A 12,207-nucleotide genomic window follows, 5' to 3' on the forward strand; every position below is an offset into this window, starting at 1 on the left:
ATTAAGCATTTATTATAATTTTGTAAGGAAAATCGCAAAGCAACAAATTGAACACAGTTCCTAATGCTCCATCTATAGATTTAAACTAAACCAATTTTTTTTTAAACATATTATATGGTTTAAGTCACGGATGTACTAATTACTTTCCAAAACTTCTGTTATATAAGGATCTTGACTACAACCCTTAATAGCAACCCTCCAAACACGTATCTGCATGACATCTATACGAAAAATACTGAAGTTTGCACGAGGGTTTCTACATTTTTCTTCCCTCTCTTTGAAATTCAACGAAATACTCCACCATTTACATGTGTTAAGAGTTTCATTAAATTTTTTTTAGAAAAATACTATAAATGTATACTTTAAATCACATAAATAAACAATAGTTACTTGAGTACGCAGTAAAATAAAGATATTTGAAATTTTCATTAAATGCATCTCTGAAGTGATTTATGCTACTGAGAATGGCACTGAAAATTATGACATAATAGCCCGCATAAATCATTTAAATGATGTATCCAATTAATTAGCATTTATGAGACGTAAAATATAAATGACAACAAAGTGCAACACATTACAATATTTATACAGAAAATATTGCACATACACATTGTGAGCTCTGTTCGCTCATATGCAATCCCCACGCATGCACTTCACAAACGATGCGTCTCTAAATTTAGCACTGAAGAAGAATAAGATTAATATGTCCACTTAGTAGAAATTAATTGCTTCTCTTGTTAAAATTTTTGACATGTCAGTTTCGCTCCTTTTGATGCAAACTAATTGCCTTAAATTCTTCTCTCCTCATCAAATTGAACATGGGATGGGAGCAAATAGCGTGACACCCGAATATCACCAACATTATTCAGACATCTCATTCATTTGCGTTACTCAGACAAATTTTCTAATTATTGCTTCACTGATTTCCCTCTGCAAGATGTGATTATTGCTATTAGGCAAGACAATTAAATTTGTCCCCGAGAGAATGAGACGATATATAAACGAAAGACCCAAACACACAGACTTAATGTGCGAGCGGGTGGGGAGTAACTTTGAAGAAGCGAAAGCATTTTAAGCTTCGGCGTTATGTACATTGTGTATATAGCATGAGAGAGAACACGAGAACGTAATGTTTCGTGAGTTGTTTTAAGGGATTTGTTGGCAAAAACCACCAACACTGAATACCATAAAGTTCCCTACATTTTGCACAGAGAGCCTTTGTTACATCTTAATTTTTGCTCTTATCTCCATTATCGAACCTATTGTGGTTCCATAAATTAATGTTTTTTTTACTATGTGTATGTGCTTAAAAAATTTTGGATTTCTCCATTAATGTAAACGACTTTGTCTCTATATTTAGAAGCGAAAAGAAAATGGAGAAAAACTATTGCTAATGAGTTTTTCTGTGAAGAAGAGACAAACCGAAGGAATTAAATGTATCGCCTAATTAATGGTTTCGAGTGAGTAATTGCGAATGGTTTGACAAAGGATTATACACTCAACCCTTCATCATTTGCGGTTGCTGAAAAACCCAAGCCAGAGACTACGAATTGCTACGAATAGTCATAGCGGATTCGAAGAGAGGAAAGGGGGTTGAATTGTAATGGATTTGTAAAACATTTCGTGTTCTATAATTATTGTATGCTCATGCAACATTCCACACTCGTTCTCCCGGATGGTCGGGATGCACGGAATACTGGAGCTTCGTAGAAGATAGGACCGATGTGGCAACCGACGCTAAAGTGGTATATAAGAGAAGTAATCACTTAAATGAGAGTGGGTGGACATTGTGTAGTGCCGAGTTAGCTTCTCGCTCTCTCCGTCGCGAGAATAGAGAAATGCTAAGGGATGGTTGCTACACTGCATTTGAGAGTACATAGCATCTCTGCTGGGGAGGCGGAGCCAGACAAATTGGGGGCACTGTAGTGCGCACCACAATCACTCCTGAAGAGGCGTGTTTCCAGTATTGAATGCCACAGAGAAGAAAATCACCATTTCCCTATCATGGTGCCAGAGTAACGACCCTTCGCGCTCATGCGGCTTTCGGATGCTGGCCTCAGAATAGATCCCGCTTTTCCACTCTCTCGCAGTCAGTCACTGTCGTTGCTAGAGTGCTGTCGTGTTTCCTCTTCCCGGGATAGACGCTGAGCCGAATGTTTGTGGCACCATTTATGGTCGATTAGGTGTGGATTTCTTAAATGATCTCGCGTGTAGAGTGAATTGTAGAATTCAGTGCAATTTGTGATTACAAGCCAGAGAACCTCGTTTCTAAAAGTATGGTCATGATGCAGTCATCGGGACACGACGGTGAGCACCCTTTGAGCCCCATGTCCGGATCAAAGTCACCGAAACCCGATGATCAGACCCTTCAAACCAAGTACGCACGATTTGAAACCAGCAAGACCGAAGCTAAGTTTCCGGATAAAGTGACCAATAGTCTCTTGGTCAGGGGCATGGAGAATCGAAATTTCCCATTGTCGAACAACAACCAGCAGAAGCAGATTGATGCAAATTACGCGGAAGCGCTAAGTGATGACGAGAGCGTCCGGAATCGCCAGATGCTGGAGCATAGATTGAGTCCGGTGGAGCCGTCGGATGGTAGAGGCCACGAGGAATGTCTGAAGTACGTCGGTGCCCACTACGCGACCAGTGGTCGCAGCTGTGCAGAGCATCGCGTCAAGAATGATGGATCACCCGAAGGAGACAAGCAATCCATCAGCAATTTATCTGCCATTAGCACCAATCAATATTCCGTCAAGTACGAAGCACCGACGGGAGGAGAAATTGAGGTGGACCAGATAAAGCTGGCCAGGACGATGCTCAGCAGTGACATATCGGACTTTGGCTTTCGGATACAATTGGGTGGTCTGCACTCCACCTATGCCCGCAGTGACACAAGCGAAGAACTTGTGGTCGATGGGAATGATGATATGGAGTCCCAAGACGGAGCGACGGTAAGCAAAAATTCCCGACACTAAGTAAAACTTTATTCTGCAGTCTCTCAATGTTCAATCGCAGATTTGTCCTGTGGACTTAACACGCTCGATGGACTCAAAAGCTGTCTGCATCACCGATAAGGATACCCCTCGGAAACTTGCCTTCTCAGTAGAGAACATCCTCGATCCCAACAAGTTCACCGGTAAGAAGCCCCGCTCTGAAATCGTATCCAGATTTTGGGGATATGACAAGGATAAGCTCAAGGATTCAATGGACAATGACATGGACGATTCCCACTCCGGTAAGTTCTTTTTCTATTTCTCTCCTTCCATTGACAACATTCATTTGAAATCATGCCATTGCAAAAGTGTCGCGCTTTTAATCCGTCGCTTTGGCACCACTTCGCGTGGAGATTCTAATTCTAAACACGATCCTCTTTGGTGATTTGCAATTGAAACCGAAAAACCAAAGCAAAGCCACCATAAAACCTTACTTTACTATTCAAATCCAACTGGAACCTGCGAGTGGGATTTCAGATTTTTACATTTTTTGTGTCACACTCAACAAGGATAGTCAGGAAAATTATGCAGAATTTAGGTTTAAACAAAAGAATTTTTAACTTCTCTGAAAATTCCTAAAGCCGTCGCTAAAATATAGTTGGTATAGTCAGGCTAATATAAAATTATATGTATGTATCAATTATATTTGAATTTATTGTTGCACAGTATGTGTAAACTGTGCGTAAGCAGGTACTTCTATATTTCACAAGGAAATCCATCTTAGATTTTCGCAAATTGCTATTCTAGCGTATTATTAATTCCATGACATGCCTAGGAAATAGCGTGAAATAGAGATTTTCCCCCTGAACTCTAATTGATCAATCAATCAGTGATACTAATAGCCCGAAAATTGCAATTTCTTTTCGCATTGGGTGAAAGAAGGCAGAAAAAATATATACATTTCAATGTGCGACATGGTACAGTCGTATGTAGTGAGGCGGAAAATGGATTTCATGTCACAGTGAAATGGAATAATAAATCGCCGGAACATTGCTTAGACAATTCAGTGCGACTTCTCTCGTATTACAGCCTTTCACCCAAATCTGATTTTGGGAGTGTTATCAAATTGTATCCAGACTGTATACCAAATTTACAACTTAATTACGAGAAATTTATATATTTATACAAAGTTTGCCTTGACAGAGTGAAGAAAATGTTCCGGGAGATTATTATTAAGTTGGTACTAAACACCTTCTCGTGCCCCAACTCCCGAACGCGACGCCCTTTCAAATTGCTGTTTTAACAACAAGCGCGGTAATACTGATAACGATAACACTATAGCGCCGTGTATTGCGATATACATACAATAAACACCCCTTTTCTCACTACCGAGCAACCCCTGTGAACACAAAAGGGGAGTTTTCCACCGTGTATATAGCATTATTGCTCACCCTCCCCCATTCGGCTTGGCGTTTATTCAACCACCAGCTCTCGTTCATATTTATGCGATGATGGAAATGGCGAATTTCTGCGGTAACAATAGCAACACCGTCTACCTATTTGCCACCCTGTGCATGAGCACTACATAAATAAAACAGACCCCATGAATGTACGACTGTTTTATACCCGTGAATATTCATCCCTCCCCATTATTTAATAATGTATGCTAAGTTGTGTTTTCCAACTCCGATATCTTTCGGGGGAAATTGCCATTGCAAGTCTTAAATTTACACAATTTGCCAAAATGAAGCGTCTGTATGTGGAATTTGAATTTGCATATAATATTAAGTGATGGCACAACCTATTTTATAGCATATTAATGCTGTCAAATGATAGAAGGACACTGAATTTGAAAATCGTCGGATCTTAGAAAAAATTTGATTTTTCAAGAATGAAAATAACACAATAAACTAATAAATCAATAGGTAAGCAATTCTTACATGAAAAACTCAAGAAAAAGATTTTCAAAAATGTCTTATTAATTCGATAAAACTCTTTTTGAAATACTTCTGAAGTTGAAAGTAAAAACTATGCAATTTTCGGTTTCTGGAAAAATTTTATCAAAATTAAGTAATCTTTGCTTACATATTTTACTTGCCTAGAAATAAATTATCAAAGCGAAACTCGAACAATGTAAATTAAATTCTACGGTATGATATGAGAAAATACTTCTGATGTTCTTAATTCAATAAAAAAAAATCATAACACACTTTGCGTGTAAATTTTTACGATTTAAGTAATCACAGTAAATGGTTGTTATCTGTATAACAGGGTAGAAAAAAGTGAAAAAATCAAAATTATATTTAGTATAATCTTATTGCTATCACATAGTCATATTAAATATATAAAAACCAATTTGCAAATATTTTTAAAATCATTTGACCGCTTCTAATTAAATTGAACCACACAAATCCGAATTTTAGATGTAGTTTTGAACCATTCTAACATTGTCAGTTGTAATCCTATCGCAATCATAGCCGAGCAATGTTTTCAATTTTAACATTCTACACTATAGATGTTATCATTTAACGAAAAGTACGTTTTTACACTCCCTAACCAAGATAAGTCCTAACCCTTTGTATGAAAAAGTTGCTATGAATATAAATCTAATGTAACCAAATGTGCAATTACATTGAGAATTCTTGTGGTATTGTAAAATAAATTTTATATTCGTCCCTCTTTATTACTCTGTGTGGGACAAAAGATTTCTCCATGAAATATTGACATTGAAATCGAGAGGTTGCAGAATTATTGGGTGGGAAGCTGAGCTGGATGACGTGGGGGAAGTTTGCACGACGAGGCTGGAGTGGAATTATCATTTTCTGCAGGTTCCATCCTGTGCGCACAAGGGGAGATTCGATTAAAATGATGGGGTTGTTGATATGGGATACGCAGACACATCGTTTGGTGAACCCCATCGTCAACTGCTAATGTATACATTTCATGGTTTATACAAAACCACCCACTCATTCTCGCATCTCCTCAGCACGCCGTCTCCGTGCACACCATCCATTTTCTCTCATCAGTGCAAACACATTACGAATTTGTGGTAATTAACTTACTTGATAATTAATGGGGGGAATCATTATCGCGTATAATCGTTTCGCATTGTTATTTCCATATTATACACACAAAATTATCGCGAGATCATTTTAGAAACGACGCCAACATAATAATAATCTGCTCTAATGACTTTCATAATGATTAATGCAATTTGATATACGAGAACTAATGAAGGCTTTTAGTTTTCATACTACCGGGAATGAATAGAAGCGCTTTGCGGAATTTGGCACCCAATCATTATGGTCATCATTATAAAATTTCTATAGTGTTGTTGCGCTATTTTGAAGCTTTACTCTCTAGCAATTTGTTTGAAAATAGGACACTTACATACACTCCGATCCAAATTATTACACTGGAAGTACATACACATGTACATTTTTCGTTATAAAATATTATTTTCATAGAAATTTTTAGGATTTCTTCGAAATCTCATTTTTTCCCGGGTGGGATGATGTCTAATTTAGAAAGCAATCTCGGTTTAATGCACTTTATGGCAATGAAGTGATCCGCGTTAAAAGTTTTATAAGAATGAGATTTTCCACGGCGCGGTAAAAAAGTACGTGAAACTTTCCTTTTAGTCTAATCCTCTGCTCTTCTGTGGCTTCAAGGAAGAAATGCATTTAAATTCTTGGAGATTAAACTTTTTCTTCCTTTCAATTTGTGCTCCCCACTTTTACTGCGAGACTGAAGAATCGATTTAGCAAACTCACGTAAGGTGGGGAAAATATAATTGAGATATGTGAAGTTTCTCATGACTTTTTTTCTAAAGCCCGGGCAAAAATACCTCGAAAGTTTTAATAGCTGAGAGTAGAGGGTGTCCCAATAGAACGATCCAATGTCCAATTATCACGTTAACGAAAGAGCTTTATTTCCCCATTCTAAATACACTCGTATTTAAGCATTGTGCTGAGCATGAAAAAATGGTGCAGGGGTAGGAATATTGTGAATACGGAAAATTGTGTGTTCAACACATATAACGTGAATTTGCTGTGTTTTTTTTACGATGGAAAAGGCAAATTGTATGAAAACAAATGGGCGTGGCATTTGTATGGTTTTCATTAATAATAAATATATCTCTTGCTCTCATTCTCTGTCTCTCTTTCCGCACCGTAATTTGTGGAGTGTGTGAGAGAAAGGCATTTCTGTACTTATGTACAACGCCGCCATATATGTTGCAACATAGGAGGAGCTTATCGTCACTAATCGAGGGAATACGATATCAAGCTCTTCTCACAACATCAATGGGGAGTACAAGATGAAAATTGTACCACTTCTCGTCTCTCTCTCACCCGCTATTGATGAGCTCTCGCCATTCAGCTCACACTCCCGCGCGAGCGGGAAAATGTGCTTAGCTGTATAGAATGGAAATGAGAACACAAGGGAGTTGCGTTATTAAATCGCAGGCAATCAAAGCGGCAACACTCATTAAATATTGAAGAAGCGTTTTATGGATGTTCCACACTCAAAGTGGCTGTCGGGCGGGTGGGTGATCATGAAAAGCTGATGGAACAGAATCCCAATGCCTCAGCATCCAAGCCACCCCTGAACTCTATCAATACAAATGGCATTTTTATGCCACTTTTCCAAATCGCATATTCACACCCGGGCGATTGCGGAGGCCCGTATTGGCACCACCGATGGAAACACATGTTCATATCATTTGCTCCCTCATTAAAATTTATTGCTATTTCTGCAAGTGTATTAATATTTAACGACTCTCTCAATTTGTAGGAAAACCACCGTGAACGAATAGGCAGACTTTTTCTGCCACACAGCCTCAGGGGGTTTCAATCATTACGCTTCTCTACTAAATAGTTTTATTCCAATAGAAACGGGAGAGATGCTCTAAAATTCATGAGGTTAAATAACCGGAAAATTTCTCTCCAGCCTCTCTATACGAAACCAATATGATAAACTTTTATAGTGTTATCAGACCATTGAATTCAAATTGTTTCATAAATTTATAATAGTAAAGAATTTATACTTGAATTTATAAAACATTACTTAAAAAACCCAACAATACATAACTACTAAGCGTAAAAATTTTTCAAATTTTCGAAAAATGTTCTGTTCAATAATATCTTCTTTTTTTTAGAAATAATGCACCCTTATTGTATGTGTTTTAAATTCTTGTATGCTCCAGAAATTACGTACCTAACCCAAAAGCATTTTAAGCTACTTAAAACATCATTCATGATATATCCCCTTTTCTTTCAAATATAAGTACAAACATTTAAACTTACTTTCCTAAGATAATCTTTTATAAAGAGGAAATTAAGTAAAAATGTAATAAAACTTAAGGCTCACTTGGCAAGACACGAAACTTTATTTTGTACTTTTTTTTAAATCTAAAGCCCATTCATAGCAAATCTTTATAATCGTCTCAATGGCTGTAAGTCAAGTGGAAGATAGCCTCGCGTAATCGTACGTGGTAAATGAAGAAAAAAGAAATTCAATTAAAGGTATTGCAATGTCCTGAGAGAATCGTTAAGGACAGTCTTATCCATCAATGGAGGATACTCTTTATATTGGCAGAGTGGAAATGACTGAGCTTGGGGAGTCATTGAGTATCGAAATGGGGTGAAAAAAACGTGATATCGTTTCAGCTGTAATGGAATTAGTCGTTAGGGAGGAAGTTTACCGGGCACTCGACACCCCACTTTTCACATGGGAATATCGAAATCAATCAGAGCAAAATCAGCCAATCGACTCTAATACATTGGATACGGTGGACACTTGTCGGTGGTTTAACTGGTAAATTACAAATGATTGGGGTCGCACTGGCACATTTATAGCCTCTCACCCTTCCAGTGAGGAAATTCCACGCGCTCTGATTGAATCGAGATGGGGTGTGGCAATGGGCGCACGAGAGGGAGTTGAAAACTCAGGTAATTGATGAGATGTTTGTGCGGTGAATATTTGACTGATATCAAGTGCTCTCAGCTTGGTTCTCAGTTACAAGACAAGTCATACAGTAAACAGATTCGGGTGCTGTTTCACAACTCATACGCAGATTCCGGGCATCAACTCAGCGGGTATCCTTTCTCGTTACAGGCAAGGACGTGAGTGAGGTGGACAATGAGGAAATATGTGATGATGCAATGGAGAGTGATACGGAAGATCATATCAGCGAGGAGGATTCCAAGAAGGATTCCACATCACGCAACTCAAAAAGCAACTCGTCAGACGGAAAATCACAAGCAAATGGCACAAAGCCGAGAAGGTGAGAAAAGTGGGGTGATGATGGACTTTTGCACGACTAACGCCCATTTATCTCACTTTTATTTAGGGCACGGACGGCCTTCACGTACGAGCAGCTCGTTTCGCTAGAAAACAAATTTAAGACTACGAGATATTTGTCTGTTTGTGAAAGACTCAATTTAGCTCTAAGTCTCAGCCTCACGGAAACACAAGTAAGTTGAGGGACAATATTTCGGAAATGATATTTTTCAGAGAAATTTTCAACCATCTCGAGACTCACAGAAAACAGATTTCCAGGAAATTCTTCTATTTTCCTTTTATATCTCCAACCAGGTGAAAATATGGTTCCAAAACCGACGGACAAAGTGGAAAAAGCAAAATCCTGGAATGGACGTGAATAGTCCAACTATCCCTCCGCCAAACTCAGGTGGCTCCTTCGGACCGGGCTCCTACACCGGAAGCCTGCTCTATCCACACGCAGTGCCATATCCGCCCTATGGACCGTATTTCCATCCACTGGGTGGCCACCATCTGAGCCACTCTCACAACTAGGAGCCATTGAAATGCCAAATTGTGCTTAATCCGATGGGAGTATTTAGTTTTACATTAAGTAAAAACCTATGGAAGATCAATTTACGCCCTTTAATTGCAATACTTGTTTGGCATCTTTTTAATTTAGTGGTTATTGATGATTTTTAACTGATTAGTGCTAAACTTAATTGTCTCTAAAGTGAAAATATTTTACATGTAAGCCATTATTTGCATTAGCGGACGCAATACAACCATCTCTAAGGAGGCATAACATGTGGATATTCTGTACAAAACGATATTGTTTAATACTACAGTTGTAAATAGACAGATCAGTTTAATACAAAAAATTGTGTAAATAGCAATGAAAATATAAATAAAATATTAACAGAGTAATGCATTTAATTTGCCCCAAAGCGACCCTTCTAAAGACCCAAACACGAAAAAATTCCTCAACAGAAGCAATTAGAAGTTTTCCTCTCATGTCCATTTCGGTGGCCCAAAGCAATTTGCATTTAATGCCATTGGAAAAGTGTCACCCTCGCCCCTGGAAATTCAGCTTTTTTCTGTCTCGTTGAAATTTAAAGTCGTGTAGAATCGAATTATAAATTGAGAATCGCATTTGAAAAACACACACTATTTAAAATTTATGTCCCTCGCTTCACTAAATCGACTCACCATCCTCCGGAGAGATGGAGTTGGGAAACATTTAAAACCATGAGTGAAGTTTGGGAAAGCGTCATGTGATGCCTTAAAATAAGGAATCAGCACGTAAGTAGTCGGAGAATAATCTAACACCCTGCGAAACTCAGAGAAAATGGGATGCTCATACTTTGGAGGGATGAAAAATGCATGTCCTCTCCGACAAGAAGGAATTAGTTCAGAGTTTATACCCACTAATAAGGGTGAGAGATACTTTTAATGGAATTTTATAAGCCACTTTACCACTTAGCATTTGGATTCCGTCAGGATATACATCTGATTATGTTGCTCAATCGTTAGGATAATTCCTTCCAGAATTCTTTTTCACTTATCACCTGGCGTGAAACTCATGTTAATAATTTATATTTTGATTAAATAAGTTGGGAAGAGTAATGTATTAAACTCAATATAATAATGTAGATTAGTTCATTTTAGGTTGAATTGTAAATAAACAAATTGTATAATTAGGAACCTCAAAATTTTCTGGAAGACTTTGGTTGAAAAGGATCTCTGAAAGCCAATGAGTATGCATTCTACATATCAAATAAAAACATTTAGTCCTTCTTATAAAAGCTGACACCCTAGTTAAGTCCATTCCACAGCTCTGAAGTTGAATGCCTGATGAATAGACAGAGTCACGACTAATTAGGTATTCTCTGGAAATCGTAATTTCCTCCACTCTGTCTCATTTTCCCTTGAGTTCACCATTTGAGGAGTAAATAAGGCGAAATCTAAACCACTTTCATTACTTATTCGTGGCCACTAGAGCACCTTCGAGACAAACCCGGGGAGATGTGGTTTGAAATACAAGAATACACTGTCTGAGATTTATTTCATGTGACTGAGGAGGTCTCTGGAGTTATTAATCTGTACAACTCCACAGAGCATCCATTAGGGGCCTCTTTGCTCATAGAATAGGAAATACCTGTGCTCCCAACCCTTAGAAACCACACCTAATTAAGTTCATTTGAAATGTACTCCATCGCAAAAGTGCAAAATCGTCGGCGCAGTGCTTTTGGGACCAATTAAATATTAACGTTCGATCCACTGCCAGGGTGTTTCTAATTCCGAAAGTATTATTTATTTGTGTTTGGGGTGAACACTCCCAGAAAATAAGGGAGCGACAGGGATTCAAAGCAGTCTTCAATGTTGAATCTTGGGAATATTGCACACTTGAAAGAATTTTATGGCTTTATCATGGTATATCCGGTGGTAGATTTTCCGTATTTAATTACAAAACAAAGACCAGAAAGAATATGCGCAATATGATATGTTAAAAGAATCATTAATGGATTTCAAAGTGTTGAAAATTGCCCCATGAAAGCCAGCGAAAGTGAAAGAGAGATGCGGAAGGTAATTAACAACGCCCTGAAATTAGTTCTACATGATGATTATTTGATTTTCAGATGAGAGGCACCCTTAGGAGACAATAATGCCCAGCTATGTCAAATATGTTGTGCATTAATTATAGAGGCGTGAAAATGTACCACAAGAGCTCGGAAAGGCTCTGTGGCGGCTCCTTTCAGAAAAACCCCTCCGGCGTGGTCATAAATCCTCGGAAATGAGCCATGAAAAGTGATGAGCCAAAAATACAATTCTGTGGCAACTTTTAAATAATTTATCGATTTCTCTTTCATACACCCACGCGTCCGGCTTGAATTGTGTGAATTCTCGTGGCTGCGAATTGGCTAATATCTCTATTTAAAACTGATAATTATATCGTTAAATATGAGCCACAAAGTTATGCTTGAGCACCAGCTAAAGAAGTCAACATTTT

At 38.1% G+C, this 12,207-nt stretch overlaps 1 protein-coding gene across 1 annotated transcript; it reads left to right on the forward strand.

Annotated features, from left to right (window-relative positions):
• The first annotated feature begins 2,276 nt into the window (after nucleotides 1-2,276).
• LOC132257173 (homeobox protein slou) lies at nucleotides 2,277-10,120 on the forward strand. Its single transcript, XM_059753965.1, has 5 exons — nucleotides 2,277-2,954; nucleotides 3,019-3,238; nucleotides 9,054-9,222; nucleotides 9,289-9,412; nucleotides 9,534-10,120. The coding sequence occupies exons 1-5, from the start codon at nucleotides 2,277-2,279 to the stop codon at nucleotides 9,750-9,752; spliced, it is 1,410 nt and encodes a 469-aa protein (XP_059609948.1). The 3' UTR covers nucleotides 9,753-10,120.
• The last annotated feature ends 2,087 nt before the right edge of the window (nucleotides 10,121-12,207 follow it).

This window comes from Phlebotomus argentipes, unplaced genomic scaffold (assembly GCF_947086385.1).
Source record: "Phlebotomus argentipes unplaced genomic scaffold, Phlebotomus argentipes genome assembly contig_6, whole genome shotgun sequence".
NCBI lineage: Eukaryota > Metazoa > Arthropoda > Insecta > Diptera > Psychodidae > Phlebotomus > Phlebotomus argentipes.

What these genes read in the sequence shown, in the direction of transcription:
- LOC132257173 (XM_059753965.1), top strand. Translation starts at nt 2,277, where the DNA reads ATGGTCATGATGCAGTCATCGGGACACGACGGTGAGCACCCTTTGAGC. An exon ending in CATGGACGATTCCCACTCCG is followed by an intron (nt 3,239 to 9,053) that starts GTAAGTTCTTTT and finishes TTCTCGTTACAG; the next exon opens with GCAAGGACGTGAGTGAGGTG. An exon ending in AATGGCACAAAGCCGAGAAG is followed by an intron (nt 9,223 to 9,288) that starts GTGAGAAAAGTG and finishes ACTTTTATTTAG; the next exon opens with GGCACGGACGGCCTTCACGT.